Below are 19,305 nucleotides of genomic sequence, written 5' to 3'. Positions count from 1 at the left end.
TTGAAATGGTCCCAGGCTATCTTAATCATTACAAAATTCTATCTATAGTTTTTTTTTCTTTCTAAAAGTTGTACTCTGCTTTATTTTCCTGGGTTTTTTTTTTGTTGTTGTTGTTGTTGTTTTTTGTTTGTTTGAGATGCTATCTCACATAGCCCAGGCTGCCCACAAACTTGCTAGGTGTCAGAGAATGACCTTGAACTTATTATCCTCCTGCCTCTATCTCCGAAATGCTGAGGAGTGTGCCACCACACCTGGTTTATGTGTGCTAGGAATGGAATCCAGGGCCTAGAACATGCTAAGTACATGGATACCTGTGTTTCATGCTACCAACTGCAGCTCCTGAACTATGGGAAGTTTAAAGGAGGAAATAAAAACAGAGATGTCTCTTACTTCAGAAAAAAAAAAAACAGCAAGAGGCACTTTGAGAGCCTGGAGAGATAGCACCGTGGTTAAGAGTACATGTTGCTCTTGCAGAGAGAGAGGAACCCCAATTTGGTTCCCAGAACCCGCATTAGGCAACTCCACAGGCACCTGTAACTCCAGCTCCAGGGAAGTCAGCACCCTCTTCTGGCCTCCTCCAGCCCTTCACTCACACTCGCAAAGCCGCATACATCCAGACAAAAATAAGACACATTTTCAAATTCACCAAATACCCCAAAGTTAAGGGCCCATTTGAATTTTCTTTTTGCCTTTGCTTGACTCTTAACTGTTCCACCTTCTCTTATTTTACATAATTTTGGGTCTATTTCTAACCCAGACTTCCCTTGTAAGCAATAGTCAAATGGATCCAGAACCCAAAGAAAAACATATAGGCATCTTCCTGAATATTAACCTTCATCAGGCAATGAAAGGAGACAGAGACAGAGACACACATTGGAGCACCGGACAGAAATCTCAAGGTCCAAAGCAGGAGCAGAAGGAGAGATCCAATTTCCCAGTCCCCAACAAACACCTTCCGCTCATCCCTGTCCCAAGCAACTCATCGCCTTCCTCCAAATTCCCATTGTATCCCCAAATCATATCAAATTTGCTACCTTTTCTTAATCCAACAAGCCCCTCCTTTCCTCTACTACCATAATCTATATACAAAGGCTTTACCAAAATTCACTGACTACTGCTATTCCTTCTAGTAAAATCTGCTCTAGTCAATTCTTCCATCAGGCTACCTTGCTGAATCTTAAATCCGATTAGTCATCCTTTAGTCAAAATTGTTTCTTGCTTCTACAATGGCCCTACCAATATACTCTAACTTATGCTCTGGGTACCACTAATGCTCTAAGATGCTAATAATTACTGAACAGAAGATAATAGTAAAAACGAGCTTGGGAGGTGCTAGAGTAGATAGATATACTTACTGAAGTGTTTTTAGAGTCTTTAGACTTTAGCTCTAAAGTTTAGAACATTAATGGACATAGTAATTTTCTTTTAAAAGATTTTTATTAATTTGTTGAGAATTTCATGCATTGTTTCTTGATTATAGTCATCCCTTTCTACATCTACTCCAAGATCTTACCCCTATTCCATACCCACCCAACTTTGTGTTCTCGTTGTTTTTTTATCTTTAAAGAAATTGCATTTTTAAAATTTATTTATTTATTTATTTATTAAAGATTTCTGTCTCTTCCCCACTGCCGCCTCCCATTTCCCTCCTCCTCCCTCAATCAAGTCCCCCTCCCTCATCAGCCCAAAGAGCCATCAGGGTTCCCTGCCCTGTGGCAAGTCCAAGGACCACCCACCTCCATCCAGGTCTAGTAAGGTGAGCATCCAAACTGCCTAGGCTCCCACAAAGCCAATATGTGCAGTAGGATCAAAAACCCATTGCCATTGTTCTTGAGGTCTCAGTAGTCCTCATTGTCCTCTATGTTCAGCGAGTCCGGTTTTATCCCAGGCTTTTTCAGACCCTGGCCAGCTGGCCTTGGTGAGTTCCCAATAAAACATCCCCATTGTCTCAGTGTGTGGGTGCACCCCTCGCGGTCCTGAGTTCCTTGCTCGTGCTCTCTCTCCTTCTGCTCCTGATTTGGACCTTGAGATTTCAGTCCGGTGCTCCAATGTGGGTCTCTGTCTCTGTCTCCTTTCATCGCCTGATGAAGGTTAATATTCAGGAGGATGCCTATATGATTTTCTTTGGGTTCTCCTTCTTATTTAGCTTCTCTAAGATCATGAATTATAGGCTCAACTAAAGTCAATCAGAAGAGATCGAGATGGACACTTTATACTCATAACAGGAACAATTCATCAGGATGAAGTCTCAATCCTGAATATCTACACCCCTAATATAAAAGCACCCACCTATGTAAAAGAAATATTACTAGAACTCAAGGCAGACATCAAACCACACACACTAGTAATAGGAGACTTCAATACACCTCTTTCTCCAATGGACAGGTCAATCAGACAAAAACCTAATAGAAGAATTAAGAGAACTATTGGAGGTAATGAAGCGAATGGACTTAACAGACATCTATAGAACATTCCACCCAAAAAGGAAAGAATATACCTTCTTCTCTGCAGCTCATGGAACCTTCTCGAAAATTGACCACATACTCGGAAACAAAGGAAACCTCCACAGATACAAAAAAATATCAGTGTCCACCTGTGTCTTATCAGATCACCACAGACTAAAGCTAGAAGGCAATAACAATGCTACCCCCAGAAAGCCGACAAACTCATGGAAACTGAACAGTCAACTACTGAATCACACCTGGGTCAAGGAAGAAATTAAGAAAGAAATTAAAGTCTTCCTTGAATTTAATGAAAATAAAGAGACAACATACTCAAACCTATGGGACACGATGAAAGCAGTGCTAAGAGGAAAGTTCATAGCACTAAGTGCCCACTTAAAGAAAACAGAGAAAGCATACATTGTGGACTTAACAGCACACCTGAAAGCTTTAGAAAAAAAAGAAGCAGATGTTCCCAGTAGGAGTAGAAGACTGGAAATAATCAAACTGAGGGCTGAAATCAACAAAATAGAAATACAGAAAACAGTCCAAAGAATCAATGAAACAAAAAGTTGGTTCTTGGAGAAAATCAACAAGATCAGCAAACCCCTATCTAAACTAATTAAACAACAGAGAACACGCAAATAATTAAGATCAGAAATGAAAAGGGGGATATAACCACAGACACAGAGGAAATTCAGAGAATCATTAGATCTTACTACAAAAGCCTGTATGCCACAAAACTGGAAAATGCAAAAGAAAAAAAAATGGACATTTTTTTAGATAAGTACCATATACCAAAGCTAAACCAAGAGCAGGTGAACGATCTAAATAGACCTGTTAGTCGTGAAGAACTAGAAACTGTTATCAAAAATCTCCCTACCAAAAAAAAGCCCAGGACCAGATGGTTTCAATGCAGAATTCTACCAGAACTTCCAAGAAGAGCTAATACCTATACTCCTTAATGTATTTCACAATATAGAAACAGAAGAGTCATTGCCAAATTCCTTTTTATGAAGCCACTGTTCTCGTTGTTTTAAACAATCAAGTCCCATAAGCAAATCCTATATATTCCTGGGTGTGTGGTCATCCATTGGAGCATGTGAGACCTACCAGGCACCATGCCCTTAAAAAAAATTCTAACTCTTCTTTTTCTTGACAGCTGTCAATTACCAATAACTCCTTAGGTAGAGGCGGGACTTCATGCCCACCTCCCACCTCCATGCTGGAGTTTTGTTTGGCTTAAGTTTGTGCATGCATGCCGTCAGAACTGTTCATATGTGTAACTCTCCTATCATGTACAAAAGCATTGATTCCCTGTAGACATCCACCTCCTCTGGCTCTTGCAATCTTTCTGCCTCCTCTTCCACAATGACCTCTGAGCCTTAGGGCATAGGGACTGGATATGCATGGCCCATTTAGAGCTGAGCACTCCATAGCCTCTCACTTCTCCTCGAATCCTGATCAGTTGTGAGTCTGCGTGTTAACTACCATCTGCTGCCAAAGGAAGCTGCTCTCCTGGAGGGTGAGAGATGCACTAATGTGGGATCCAGAAGGCAGGTGCAAGACACCCAGTCCTTAGGCAGGTCATGGGCTCAGGTGGAGTTGAAAGAGAGTCTGTTCATTGTGATTTTCCCAAGGGGAGTGAGTGTTCCGTATCCTATAAACTTATCTGGAGACAGAACCCTATTAAAGCTTCATGGGACATTCAGGTTTCCTCTAAGTAATGAGACCTACAGTATGAGATTCAAACTCTTCAACATGGCAGAGTAATAATGAAAATAGAATTTTCCAGAAAAGTACCACTGTCACAACTTGGAAGCAAGGCTATCTGTATTTAATGATCATGGGGGGGGGGATTAAGGCTATTCCTAATTTAAAACTTAAGAAGTAAAAGAAGTAACTAATTAAAATGTGTATGCATATATAATAGATCCCATACATGTATCTATTCAAGAATTAGTAGTCTCTTTTGATAAAGAATTTTTTGGGCTCTCTGGACTTTATTGTTGTGGTGGTTTGAATGAAAATTGCCCCCATAAGCCCATATGTTCGAATTCTTGGTGGAACTGTTTGGGAAGGATAAGGAGATTTGGCCTTGTTGGAAGAGGTGCAACATGGGGCCAGGCTTCAAAAATGTCCTGTCACTCCCATGTGCTCTCTCTGCCTCCTGCTTGTGAGGTGTGAGCTCTCACCTGCTGCGCTGGCTGCCTTTTATCATCATGGGCTCTAACACTCTGAAACTGTGAGCCATAAGCCCAATTCAATGCTTTATAAGTTGCCTTGAACATGGTGCTTTATCACAGCAATAGAAAAGTAATTAATACAGTTACCCAAAATAATTTAGATAAAAACTGAAAATCTGGACAGACAGTGGTGGTGCATACCTTTGATATCTGCACTCAGGAGACAGAGGCAGGATGATCTCTGAGTTCGAGGCTAGCCTAGTCCTCAGAGTTCCAGGACAGTCAGGGCTACACAGAAAACTCTATCTGAAAAAAAAAAACCCTGAAAACTGAAGCTAGTACATCATTCTCATACACCCTGTGCTTAGCTTCCCTTGATGTTAGCATATTATGTTGTTTCGGTATAGTTGTTACAATTAAAGTATCCATATTAATCCATCATTATTAACGACACTCCATTCAACTTTCTTGCATGTTTATATAATGACATTTTACTGCTTCAGGACCCCATCCAGGATACCACATTACATGTGATTCCTCTTGATAAGGACAATTTCTTAGACATTCATTGTTTTTAATGATTTTGAAAGTTTTGGAAAGTACTGGCCAAGAAGATTATAGGATTGCCCTCTATTGGAGTTTGTCTATTTTTCCTTCCCTTTAAAAATTATATTTAAGAATAGCCTTTTTATTTTAGATAATGATATAATTACCCATTTCCCCTTCTCTTTCCTCCTTCCAAATCTTTCCACATAGCCCTTATTGCTTTCTTTCAAATATGTAGCTTCTTTTTTCATTAATTGTTGCTATATACATGCATATATTCCTAAATACATAATTACATCCAGCTCAGTGTATACAATGTCATATATATATATATACATACATACATATTTATATGCATTCAGGCTGGCTATTTGGTGTTCGATAAAAAAATTGATGAGCTCTTCCCTGGGGAAGACTATTTCCCTCACTCTCAGCATTTCTTGGTTGCCTGTAGTTCTTTGCATAGGGTTGGGGTTTCATGGGCTTTCCTCAATCCATGTTCATGCCACACTGGAGAATGAGTTTTAAGGACTCAAAAATAAAAGCTTAGGCAACCCTGCGGAAGAGGGGACAGAAAGAGTGTAAGAGCCAGAGGGACGGAGGACAGCATGAAAACCAGGCCCTCTAAATCAACTAAGCACAGTTCTTAAGAACTCATAGCCACTGAAGCAACACACACAAGGCCTGCACAGGTCTGCACCATGTCCTCTGTGTATGTGTTACGGATTCCAGTTTAGTGTTCTTATGAGTTTCTTGAGTGTGGGAATGAGTAGGTCTCTGATTCTTGTGCCTTCTCTTGGGCTCATTTTCTTTTGTTGGTTTGCCTTGTCCAACTTCTATGCGATAATTTTATCTTATTTTATTTTGTTATATATAAAAATGTAATGAGTGAATGAATGGAAACCTAGTCACTAGGGTAAGGTTAACAACTGAGCTATCATTTATACCTGCTGGGAGAGGGAAAATCAGTTTTCTCCAATGGAGTGACACTGGGTATATGAGTAACACTCAAGGGAAAGCCACATGTTCATGTGTCAACCATTCCAGGACAGGCCTCGTGTTCTTCCAATCCGGGACGGGTCTCATGTTCTTCCACTCTGGGACAGGTCTCATGTTCTTTCAATCTGGGACGGGTCTCATGTTCTTTCATTTGGTTGCAGTTCAGTTGTTTTTCTTTTTCCCTTTCTTTTCTTTTTGGGTGATGTTTCTATTTTGTTTTCTTGGTTTTAGGGAGTTTTGTTGTTGTATTGGGATTTTGTTTGCTTTTTGAGGAAGAAAAAAAAAGTTGGGTGGGTAGGGAGAGGGTCTGGAAGGAATATGGTCAAAATATATTTAAAGTTAAAATTTGTTTTAAAAATAAAAATATAATAACAAAAAGAAAAAAATTAAAAAAGAGTTTTAAAGAGAAAGACAAAAGAGGCAGGAAGCTATTTTTATCACATAATATCTGGAATGAATACAATCAACAAGCATCCATGCTGATACTGACTGTGATCACCGGCTGAAACAGCATCTATCAAATTTCTTCTTTGAAAAGTTGCTTTTCCCATACTGTACCCCGGAAAGAAGTTCCCACACAGGCTTAGCATCAGAGAATGGAGCACCCTGCTCCTGCCTTCTCCATGACAGAGCATCTACATGATTATTCAGAATGCTTCTGTACTGACAAGTTGCCTGCAGCAATTTTAAAAACGTATAATGAAACCTAATTATCAAGTTATTTTACATGATTATGATTTCCTGACCCTAAGAAAGCATTGCCTACTTAATCAGGTTGTTTTGCTTGCCTGTATCGTCTGGTTCTTCTGCAATAAGGACTTTGCTTCATATACTGAGAAACCAATTAGATGACAAAACTCTGTAATTTTAAAGATGTATTTTAATTCTTACGTTTTTGAAGTTTTATTTTACTACATTTTATTTATTTGTGGGGTAGGAGGAGGGAGATGTCACATACTACCGAGCACTTATAAAAGTCAGAAGGCAACAACGGACTTGGTTCTCTCCTTCAACCAGACGTGTTCTGGGAACCCAGCTCAGGTCATTGGACTTGAAAGAGCCTTTACTCACTAAACCATCTTACCAGTGGTTTATTTAGTGCTAATTAAAATTTACACAAGCCAGCCCTATTGGTTTGGCAATGTCTTCACAAATCAAAATTTAAAAAAAAAAACAGTTTTAAAATCAAATTGCCATATGCCAAGAATCGGTGACAAATTTGAAGATCGGCACTATTTGTTCCGATGGAAACTCCAGGTTAAAGTCAAGAAAAGAAAATGGCTTTAGAGTTGGACCATCCTCATCTGTCTTTTGTCAACCAGGTATCTGAATTAGAAAACATAGTAAGCAGTTATAAACATGATTCTAAATAGAAAGAAAATCTGAGGTGCATATAATAAAGAATTAATGACTTAGCCAGGCTTGGTAGCATAGGCCTGTAATCCCAGCTATGCCAGAGGCTGAAGCAGGAGGATTGTAATTTAAGGCTTACCTTGGCTACAGACTTAAACTCAAAGTTATCACTGGCAACTTAGTAAGAATTTATCTCAAAATCAAAGCACAAAGGGAACTGGGATGTGGTTCGGTGACAAATCAGGTGCATAGCATGCACAAGGCCCCGGGTTCAATCCCCAGGCCTTAAAACAAAGCTACGTCTGGTGGCACAGGCTTGTGATTTCAACTTCTCAGGAGGCTGAGGCAGGAAGACCACAGGTTCAAATCCTGACAGGCCATTTGAATGAGACCCTATCTCAAAATAAAGCATTCAAAAGGCAAAACGGACTAGGAATATAGCTCAGCGGTAGAGTGCTTGCTTCGTATACATGAGGCACTGGGCTCAAATACCTTGGAAATGGATTGTATCACTCAAAGCAGAAAGAATAGAAGCCTGAGCTGGAAGATAGTGGTGCACGCCTTTCATCTCAGCACCCGGGAGGCAGAGGCAGGCAGGTCTCTGAGTCTGAGACCAGCATGCGTCTACAGAGTGAGTTCCAGGACAGCCAGGGTACACAGAGAAACCCTGTTTTGAAAAACCAAACAAACAAATATTTTTAAAAGAGGAAGGAAGGAAGCCTAAAGTCCAAATTGTTTTCTTTCTTTTCTATTGACACATGGTCTTACTATGTAACCCAGGTCTAACCTCCAGCTCCCTGTGTAGGGAGGCTAGCCTCCTATGCACATCCTCTTGCTTTAGCATCCTGGGGGCTATGGTTCCAGGCAGCATCCATCTCTACTGGCACAACTGGTTATTTTTTTTTTTTTTTTGCTTTGTTTGTTGTTCTCTCCCTACGAGGTGAATGATATCTTCCTTCACATACTCCCACTACTGTGCTATTCTGACTCACCCTGTGTCCAGAATCAACAGAGCCAAGGACCAGTAGCTATAATAAGTCTTTGCTCCTTGGGGCTGTTCTTTTAGGTAATTAATTTGGTTTCAGACAGACAAATGTGACTAAAATATTCCTTTCCTCCTGTGCAAAACACAAAACTCTTCAAAGATGAGTGACCATTTTGCAATCAAAAGGATAAACATAGACCTGAAAAGATGGCAAAACGAGCAGTTCTAAGGGTTCTCTTGAGTATTTGGAAGGCAAGCCTGGCTAGTCAGCAAAGCAGTGGTAGCAAATTTCCCATTAGGGCCCATGACTTCTCCAACTAAAGGCTCTTGACCAGTTTTACAGAACTAGGCATGAATTCCCACTGCAAATAAATAAATAATATATAAATAACAACTTTCTTCTCCCATCATCTCCCTACTTTCTCTAGTTCTGGGGGTTTACTACAATAGGACCTCATACACACGAAGCAAATATTCTAGCTGTACCCTTGTTTATTTTGTTGTCTTGAGACAAGGTTTCACTGACTGGACCTCAGTCTGTCGCTTAAGCAGGTTTTGAACTTGGTAATCCTTCTGCCTCCTGTGAAGTTGGGATTCCAGGCCTGTACCACTAGACCAGGTCATTTCTTTTCTTTTTCTTTGCTCTGTACTTGCTCATAGTGGAAAGAAAGAAATCTAGAGGAGCTGGAGCCATAGGACAACTTATATCTTCTGGTTTAGTGGTTTCAGTAGGTCTCCCTCCTTAGAGAAGCACTGACTATCTCGGCAGGTTCTTGGGACGTGCTGTGGGGAATAAAAGTTGCCATGCTTAACAAGCTCAGAGAAAAATGTATGCTGTGTTCTAATGTGGTTTTTGCCTTCAAAACTTACACTCAATTTTCTTTGCAATATAAAAGTGTTGAAAGGTGGTAGTATCTTTAAGGGATGATTAGGTCATTAAAAGGGAATGACTTAATTTTAAAGCAGCTGGCTTTATTAACTTGAGAGCATATTGCTATAAAGCTAGGCTTCTTTTTCTGCTTTGCATTGTTATGCCTCTGCTTGTCCTCATATTTTGTTTCAGAAGTAGCAGCAGCCCAGCTCCTTTGTTAGTGTCACACTCTAAGCCAAACCGAACCCTTTCTTTATAATTTCCCAGTCTCGTATATATGCATAGCCCCTTCTTCGTTGGAATTCACAACAATGGGCATTATGAGATTTATGATTCTTAATAAATCTTGCAGTGAAGAGACGTGTTTACAATTGTTTAACTCAAACACTTAAAAGCATAGTAGCACCTATTACTCTCCTGGAAAAAGTTCTTTGGGAAGTTTCATTAGAAAAAAGGGATAAAGACAATAACTTTTTTTCAAAAGTCAAACCATAATACCTTAAACTGTCAGAAATCAAAAATAATGACTACCCTCTGGAAAGGAATCTCCCCGAAACCAGAATGATACCTTATTGCTGTTGGAAGTAGAAGGCTATTGTGTAATAAAAAGTGTGATTTACAATGAGCACTAAGCTAAATATCATTGAGAATAACACAAATTGAGCAGATGCCATCACCCTGGTGCTCCGCTTAGCTTCTCTCCTGAGTTTCCCAAACACATCGAATTGTTTTTCTTCTCTTGAATAGATCCAAGAACATGATTAGGACCCCAATAGTACAGAATTAATGGTGATAATCAGTCAACCCCCAAGAAGTACTTCATCTTCTTCCTCTTAGAGAGTCGCTATCTTTTAATAATCTACACTTTCGCTCAAGGACGAATCATTTGTCTTTGTCCCATTTTGTAACCCAAATACATTGTCTCTGGCACCAAACACACCAAGGTCCCTTATAGATATGCCAGCTCTTTAGTTGCACTCAAATACTTTTTCAAAACTTTCTTTTGGTGAGAAACTACACCTCAACTCATGCTGGAAATTTCAGCCTACAGACTATTCAGTGGATTCTTCTGAAGACTGTGCAAATAAGTAGGGAACTTAGAAACCAAAGGTGAAAGAGGACTATACAAAGCATGAAGAAAACTTATTTAAGGCCAGATATGGTGGCGCATGCCTTTAATCCCAGCATTCAAGAGGCAGAAGTCCACACTCAGCCTGCTCTACATATTGAGTTCCAGAACAGCCAAGACCACATAGTAAGATCCCATCTCAAAAAATTAAATAAATAGAAATGACTAAATAATAAATTTGGAGATGAAGACATGGGCTGGTGGTTGAGTGTGTACTGCTCTTTCAGAGGACCCTAAGTTCAGTTCCCAGAACCCATGTGAGGCAGTTCAAAACCATCCCAGCTCCAGGAGGATCCAATGATGCCTCTTGCCTCTAGGGGCATCTGCGTTCATAGGTATACACACACACACACACACACACACACACACACACACACACACACACACCAGGAGGCATATATATACACAGAATTAAATTTTTTAAAAGAAAATTTATTTAAGAATGATCTCTTTAATCGATGTCACTGACTAATGTTCTGGGTGCACAAATACAAACTGGCAGAGAATAAAGTGTTTTTATTTTTAGTTCTGAGTTTCTTAGACTTCCTCCATTCTCTTGTGCACTTAACACAACTGTTTATTTTCTTAACCTTTTTAATTCAAATCTTTTTAAAATTAGTAATAAATCTCTCTTTTGAAAACTCCCTTGATGCCAGAAGTGGGATCTGCTTCCTTCCAGCTCATCACTGGTGTTAGCCTTCAGTGAGCAGCTTTTAGCCTTCCGGCTCCCACAAGGGCTTATTTTTGTCAAGCTCTTATATATCACTTCTAGGCAGAGCGAGATCAAAATCTAGACCTTGGGATGCTCATCTGGTTTTGTTAAAGTTGAAAACTATTGAAAGGGGGTCTCACCAACAGGAACTGCAAGTGATGCTCTTCATTCGCTATAATGCATGGATTCTTCATCACAGCCCTGCCAACTAGGCATTCCTACCCTAATTTAGCAATGAGAAAACTGAAGCGCCAAGAGATCAGCTAACTTTGCCTAGTCAGCTAGAAATGATAGCATGAAGGATATAAACTATGGGAAAAGCGGAAAGGTCAGCTTTAGCACCTCTCCTCTCATTCAGGCTAGCTTTATACACGGGCCAAGGAACCCACACAGCAAAATATGAGAGAGTCTGGATAGACTACTTCCACTCCAAACATTTTTTTAAATACTCAGCCCTGCTGTTCCAGAAGTCATTTTGGCTCTTTAATTCTTTGAGATTCATGTAAGCATCTTAAAGTGGACAGTATCCAGGAAGAGAAACAACAAACTGAATTGCTAGCATGTAATCATACTTTAAATATTTATTAAGCACCGTTTATTAAACAAATAGAATGAGATGATAACAGCTACTTATATTTGCTTAGCACTTTAGCTCTGCACAGCCTCACTGTAACCTGAAGTATTACACAAAACTGAGATTACGATCTCCATTTCATAGATGATGAAATTATGGCTCAAAGAATTTGAATGACTCATCTAAGGTGACACACTTGAGTCCCATTTCCAGATTCAAGGCTCAAACTTGGGTGTCCTGATCCCAAGTCTTGTGTTCTTTCCTTTATAATACATTAACTCAAGGGGTTTATAGGTGGGATACACAAGCCAAGAATGCATGAAGAATTAACTGATAATTCAAAATAGTGTCCGTGATGTCAAGAAATGGTAAAGGTGCTAACTGACTGCTGTGGACAGTAATTACAGAAGACAACATCAGGAAGATCACTGTTGGTTAAGGATCAACAGAGAAAGTCTCTGAGACCTAAGCCTGGCCCATGGGAAAAAAGTTTAAAAAAGGACAACTTGGGGGGTGGTATTTCAGTAAAGAGAACAGAAACAATGAAAGTCCAGAGGTAAGAAAGTGCAAGTATTGTCCAGAGAGAGAAAACAAGAGACCTGTTTACCTAGAGAAATTTAGAAACATAGCTCAATTGCAAGACCGTGGGCTCTGTCCCAAGATACACACACACACACACACACACACACACACACACACACACACACACCAAACAATCAAACACAAAAACCTAGAGAAGAGACATTTGTATTGAGGGAGAATAGAAGATTTATAAAACCTTCTTGAATTTCTGCCTAAATTATTTTCACTTGTAGACAATAAAAAATCATCAAAGACTTTGAGAGAAGTGTTGGACAGATTGAGCTGACAATGTGCATTTGTGTAAAAGGAGGCAGGAGGTAAGGACTATCCAGAAACCTATGACATTCAGTCAGGGAGAACATGAAAAGAGTCAGTATTAGAAGGGTAGCATTGGGACCATAAAAGAAGGCCAACTACAACTGGCAAAAAAAAAAAAAAAAAGCAATGTCAGAACTTGGAGATAGGAAGAGAAAAGAATGAATTTTCCCAGAAGCTTTAGAGCCTAGGTAATTTAAGAAAGATGTCATGAATAGAAATGAGCAAGACGAGTAGGGGAACTGGTTCAGGTGGTTTCGTTTTGTATATTATGGGTTAGAAGCAACAGTGGAAGATCTAAGTGAACCTGTCCAATAGGCAGTTGAGGTTTAGAGGGACAAAGGTCTGGCCTAACACCAAGCTGGCATGGGAGAATGAAAGGAGTCGTGGGAACCCAGTCCAGGGTCTAGTTTCTTCCTGCCATTGTGTAGAAAGTAAGTCACAGGCATGACACCTCACTGGGTCTGTTTCTTCAACTGGAAAATGAAGGGGAACCCAAGCCCTGTGTGACCTGTGAGGTTTTCTCAATGACCAGAAGTCAACTAAATCATATCATAGCCACCTGCTATTTGTTCTCTCCAAGAGGATCTCAACAATCTGAGAAGCGAGAAAAGATTAGCTAACCCCCACATGTTGAGAGTCAGACAAGAAGATGACAGCAAAGAGAGAAGGAATGAAGGAAAAGCAGGAGGAAAGAGACTCTAAATCCAGGGAAGGGAATAAGGACATAAAGCATTATAATAAATGAATTAAATATGTCAAATATGACCAATGATAATACACATATTAAATAATTATCACATTTCAATAGAAGCTTACCACTAAAATAGCTGAAGAATGATGCGAATAATAAGCACAAGAGAAAGTGTTCAGTGCCATAAGGAGGCAAAGAAGTGAAATTAACAAATTGAATGTTTACCATCCAGAAAGATTTCCTATAAAGTCTGATGCTGGAACTGCAGTGGAACGAGGATAGCCGTATATCATTGTGACAGTAAAAATTTATGCAGTCATTTTGAAAAATCACAATCCGTACAAATGTTCATGCTCTTTGGTCTGGTAATCTTGCTCCTGAGAACTTGTACTAGACTCAACACAGAATTGCCAAGAAGAAAAAAAGCCACAAACAGGAAGATAGTCAAAGCACAGAAAAATTGAGCTACCTAAATGTTCAATAGCAAGGGAGAGTCTAATAAGATATAATCTACCAATGGGAGTAGTTTTATATAGCTATTGAAATAATAAGCATGAAAGACTGCATCGACACGGGAAAGGAGAGAGTTTAAAATAAGAGATTATACTTCTTTGTTTTGAGATAGGGTCTCACTACATAGCCTAGATTGACTTCAAACTTATGACCCTCTTGTCTCCACTATCAGCTCTTGGGATTATAGTCTACCATACCATAATACCCTAAAAACAGACTTTTATACACCGTGGTTACACTTCTACAGTACATGAATACAAATCAAGAAAACATGAAGTATGAAAAGTGAAAATAGGGGTTTGAAATAGGTGAATCTTTTCTCTCCACATCTCCTTCAGTGTTGTCACAGTGAGATCTTTTAAGTGTTATTTTTATGGTTTTTTTTGTTTTTTTTTGTTTTTTGTTTTTTGAAACAGGGTTTCTCTGTGGCTTTGGAGCCTGTCCTGGAACTAGCTCTGTAGACCAGGCTGGTCTCGAACTCACAAAGATCCGCCTGCCTCTGCCTCCCGAGTGCTGGGATTAAAGGCGTGCGCCACCATCGCCCGGCTATTTTTATGTTTTAAACAACTATAAAACACATGCAACAGAGTCAAGTGAAGTAGAGAGGTCAAAGATGGATAAAAGTAATATATATATATATATATGTGTGTGTGTGTGTGTGTGTATTGACATATGTGTGTGTGTGTGTCATTAAAATTCTTGCCAAAGATGTAATTTGTGTTCTGAGAGCAGCAGAGCGGGAGGCAATGCAGCTCAGAGAGTTTGGAGCAATTCCGTGAGTAAGAGGGGTGTAGAGCTCTCTTCCTGGAAATGCAGTGCTGGAATTGAGCAGAGACAAACGGAAGAGCAGCAAGATGAGACGGCAAGGTTAAGGTATGAGTGCTTATGGCTTTTTTGAATGATATAAAATCAGTGTAAAGTATAAAATCAGTAGTGGAAATAACTAAAAAAGACAAAGAAAAATAAACAAAGTCTTGGTGGCATACGTCTTTAATCCCATCACTCAGAGAGGCAAAAAGGCAGGCGGATCTCTGAGTTCAAAGCCACCCAGGTCTCTGTAGCTAGTTCTATGCTAGATAGAGGTACATAGTAGCAGTCGTAAAGTCCAGGAAGTTAGTCTTGACTAAGCAGCTTGGAGTTATGGGGCCTGACAATGGAGGAGCTTGAAGAGAATAATCTTAGGTAGGACAGGTGACAGGCAAGGGGGCTGTGGCCTTAGGAGTGGGAACCTGGCGAGAATTAAAAAAAAAAAAAAGAGGTCAATAATTTACTACTAATAGAAGAACTCTTGCGTTCCAGGGGAGAGAATCCCTGTAAAGCCTGGAAAGGAGGGCAGAGGGGCATGAAGATTAAGCTGCCTTACTCTGCAGCCTAGCACCTCCCTCCCCTACTATCCAGAGACAGAGAGAACACGTAGAAGCCAATCAGAACTTGGTATCAGTAGATGAGTAGGAGACCAGAGAGGGCAGCAAAGGCTGGGGTCTGACTCAGAAGACCCATAGGCCCTAAGGTGATTTCCTAGGAAAAGAGGCTGAAAATAGATTTCCCTTCTCATCAAAGCCCGCCCAGAAACTCTTAACTCTCAGGCTCGGGATTGAGTTCCCTCGGCTCCATACACCCACCAGGTCCAGAAACTCTTAACTCTCAGGCTCGGGATTGAGTTCCCTCGGCTCCGTACACCCACCAGGTCCTCCTAGCTCATTAGGTGCTGTGGCAAGAGGATTGAACAGGTGCAAGACCGAATGCCCCACCCTGGCCTTGAAATCCTACAGCCCGATTCCAAACGAGCTGGTGACAGGTTTATCCTTTATCTAACTAGAGCTAGAGAAAGGGGAGAGACCAGTCAAGAGCCAGTTCTGGGCGTCTACTCCTGTCACCGCCCTATCCTTTGCACAAACCTGCTCTGCCCATCAGTTCTAGAACTTGGAGCTTCTTCCCTCTCAGTCAGAGCTGTCCACTCTTCCTTTTATTAAACATATGGGAGCTACCAAATACATTCTCCACAGTCCCAGAGGTGGGTCTAGTCTCGTTCTTGTTCCCAAGGTTGCTGTCAACCTGGACTCTGCCTCCGGAAGCTCTACAGGGTCGTCCCTCAAGGGCTGTACTCTACCTCATGGCTGCTCAGCAGCTCAACAGCACCAAGCTCTAGCTGCTGGTGGCGCTCTGCCAGGCGGGTTTGGAGGTCTTGTATACTATTTCAGCACCTTGGCAGTTAAGACCAGCTTGTCTTTGAGAGGGCGCCAGGAAGTGGGTGTGGATGCTACCTATGGCAAATATGTCATCTGTGATAGCTAGCACCCCAGCTTCCTGATTCTGACTTGTTCCATTATATACATCAGGCCAGTCTTGAGATCGCTCCACCCTTCACCCCTCTGGCTGAATTCTCTACTCTGGTTGGAGAAAGGCAAGCTGTGGAAGGACCCGGGGAAGCAGAAAGGGCAAAGAGCACTGAGGAAGTTTTGCGGGTTCTAGAAATCGAATCAGGGGCCCCAGGAAAGGACAGAAAAGCAGAAAAAGTAGAGACGGAGGAGTAACTGCCCCAAAGGTGGACTGAAAAGAAGGCAGCCGCTCGTCGGGTGTCAGTAACAGGCTCCCTTCCCTCCGTCCTGCAGTTACCGCCATTCCTTTCATAGCCCGTGTCCAGGGTTATAATCTGTCTCCCCCATAGGTAGGGAAGATGACGTCCTGGTGGGTGTCTGCCCACCTGCTGCTTTCCTCATGCAGGGTCACCAATGCCAGGGAGGAGGCCATAGTCCGAGGCTGGGGCCCTGTACCTCTGCATAGCCGCTGGAGCTGGCGTCGATACTTGTCCCCGGTGAACAGATAGAGCACTGGATCCAGACAGCTATTAGCACTGGCCAGGGGCCGGGTCACTTTGTAGACCACGTTGACCGTGTTCAGCACCTGGCAGTCAGCTTTCAATAGCCTTGCCAGGTAGTAGACTGTGCGGGTGATGTGGAACGGTACAAAGCAGACAGCAAAGACAGTCAGCACGACAGCAATGGTGCGGAGCGTGCGGAGCCGAGACGATGACTGTCCGGCTCCCGGCAAAGGGCGATACAGTCGTCGGGCCATGAGTCCGTAGCAGACCAGGGTGACCAAGAAGGGCAAGCCAAAGAGCAGCACCATGATTGCCGAACTGAAGTGTACATAGTGGTCAAACTCCTCAGGCCGGGTGGTGTCATGGCACAGGATGGTGGTCCCACTGGGGCTGGTTGTCACAAAGAACAGGTTGGGCACGAGGCAGCCAGCTACTACCAGCCACACAGCTAGGCAGAGAAGGCTTGCAAATCGCGGGCGGCCCCAGCGGAGCGCCCGCAGAGGGTGACAGATGCCCAGGTAGCGGTGCACGCTGATGCAGGTGAGGAAAAGGACACTGCAGTAGAGGTTCCAATAGAAGAGAAAGCGGACAAACTTGCAGAAGGCAGTGCCAAAGGGCCAGTGGTTTCGGGCAGCATAGTAGTACACGAGGGTGGGCAGTGACAGCACATACAAAGTGTCTGACAATGCCAAATGGAACATGTAAGTGGCTGTTGCATCCCAGGGTCGAAGGCGGAAGAGGAACAGCCAGAGGGTTGGGGCATTGAGCGCTAGGCCCAGCACAAAGACAACCGCATAGCTCACAGGCAACAGGATGAACTTGAACTCTTCATTAAAGGTACAGCGTCCATCTCCAGAACTTTGGCTGGGGCCTAAAGATGTAAATAGCAAGGATTCTGAACTGGTCATGGCCCCCTAGAGGTAGAAAGGACAGAAGTGAATGTCTGATTTCCCTAGTTTCCCAGTCCTGACCAACCTGCAACAAAAGAGGAAAAGCAGCAAGGAGAGCGAGGAGGATCAGATCCAAGAGCAATCCAGGCTGGCCTAGCCCTTACCCAGCTCTTCCCCAGCTCCCTGAGCCCAGTCACTACCCTGCTGCCTTAGCCCAGCCTCTACCCAGTTCCCTTAACCCAGCCTCTACCCAGTTCCCTAAGCCCAGCCCCTACCCAGCTCCCTTAGCCCAGCCCCTACCCAGCTCCCTTAGCCCAGCCCCTACCCAGTTCCTTTAGCCCAGCCTCTACCCAGCTCCTTTAGCCCAGCCTCTACCCAGCTCCCTTAGCCCAGCCCCTACCCAGCTCCCTTAGTCCAGCCTCTACCCAGCTCCCTTAGTTCAACCCCTACCCAGCTCCCGTAGCCCAGCTCCTACCCAGCTCCAGTAGCCCAGCCCAGGGACTGATGGGCATCAGGCAGTGCAGGGACTCGGACAGGCAGTCAGTGGTGTTCTGCAGCTTCCTCTCCTGCAGAGCCTGGCTAGCTGAAGAGGGTGGAGGCTGACCAGCAACATCTAAAGGGAAGATACCCAGGCTCGAATTATCATCTAACTCCCCATCAAAGCTCTGTCCTAGTAACTGAGGGACTCTCTCCCTCTCCTCTCACCCTGGTCCTAGTTCTCTGTACTCTTATTTCCCTCTGAAGCCACCCGACTTCACACCTGCTTCCAGCCCAGCGGCACTACCTCCACCACCCTTGCCTTAGCAAGACTCCTACCCAGTGCCCTTGAAGCTGAGCCCAGCTGACTCTGTCACCCTCCCTCTTGGCAGCCAGAGGGCATATTCTTGGGGGTGGGACTCGGAGTGGCGCTTATCCCTCCTCCTGTCCCATCCCAGCAGATTGTCAGAGCTAGAAAAGCTCTTGGAGGTTATCTAGTCCAACCCACTCAGCATGCAGATTGGGAAACTGGGACCCAGTGAGATTACTATTTAACAGCTTCACAATGATTGTGTACACAAGGAGACATCCACGTTTACAGATAAAGAGCCAGGCCACTGAAGATAATTAAATTACAGGAAGATCATATAAGTTTATGGGCATAGAGACATGGGAAATGAATTTTAACATGGACAACAGCAAGTCAACACACTAAAGGACTTTTGAAAATGTAAACTACTGATAACCATCTTTACTCTGCATGCATTTAATTATAGCAAATGTTTATCTAGTCCTTACTCTGTGCTAGGCACTGCTCTAAGGACTTTATACCCATTGACGATTCTACAGGCTCTCTATCAAATAGGTTTTATTACTGCCTCTACTTTATTGATGAGAAAATTAAGATACAGATAGTTTGAGTATTTTGATAATTAATGGTAAGATCAAGATTTGCCAAACTCTAACATCCATAACTTGATGAGCATGATAACTTGATCCTCCATGATACTGGATCAGACCTGGAAAAGGGTCAACAAACATTTCCCAAGAGCTTTCAGTTCTAGATCCTGGTAGCTTGCTACGAGTGAACCAAACAGATTAAAAATTGACAGCTTGGGCTGGAGAGATGGCTCAGCGGTTAAGAGCACTGACTGCTCTTCCAGAGGTCCCAGGTTCAACTCCCAGCATCCACATGGCAGCTCACAGCTGTCTGTAAC

At 42.4% G+C, this 19,305-nt stretch overlaps 1 protein-coding gene across 7 annotated transcripts; it reads right to left on the bottom strand.

Annotated features, from left to right (window-relative positions):
• Positions 1–10,921: 10,921 nt before the first annotated feature.
• P2ry4 (pyrimidinergic receptor P2Y4) lies at positions 10,922–18,578 on the bottom strand. Of its 7 annotated transcripts, none has more exons than XM_050119673.1 (4): positions 18,428–18,578; positions 18,087–18,224; positions 16,605–17,592; positions 10,922–15,129 (listed from the first exon to the last, which is right to left on the bottom strand). In XM_050119673.1, the coding sequence occupies exons 2-4, from the start codon at positions 18,121–18,123 to the stop codon at positions 15,039–15,041; spliced, it is 1,116 nt and encodes a 371-aa protein (XP_049975630.1). In that variant the 5' UTR covers positions 18,124–18,224; positions 18,428–18,578; the 3' UTR covers positions 10,922–15,038. The 7 variants fall into 7 exon arrangements, 6 of the variants coding, with proteins under 6 accessions (XP_049975630.1, XP_049975629.1, XP_049975632.1 ...); XM_050119672.1 differs by lacking the exon at positions 18,428–18,578 and adding an exon at positions 18,012–18,030 and having other exon boundaries at positions 16,605–17,635; positions 18,106–18,415; XM_050119675.1 differs by lacking the exon at positions 18,428–18,578 and adding an exon at positions 18,012–18,030 and having other exon boundaries at positions 18,106–18,415.
• Positions 18,579–19,305: the final 727 nt, after the last annotated feature.

The sequence above is a fragment of the Alexandromys fortis genome, unplaced genomic scaffold (genome assembly GCF_014885135.2).
Source record: "Alexandromys fortis isolate MF-2015 unplaced genomic scaffold, M_Fortis_MF-2015_v1.1 scaffold_155, whole genome shotgun sequence".
NCBI lineage: Eukaryota > Metazoa > Chordata > Mammalia > Rodentia > Cricetidae > Alexandromys > Alexandromys fortis.
The sequence above is the reverse complement of the archived record's forward strand: the minus strand, read 5'-3'. Positions and strand labels throughout refer to the sequence as shown.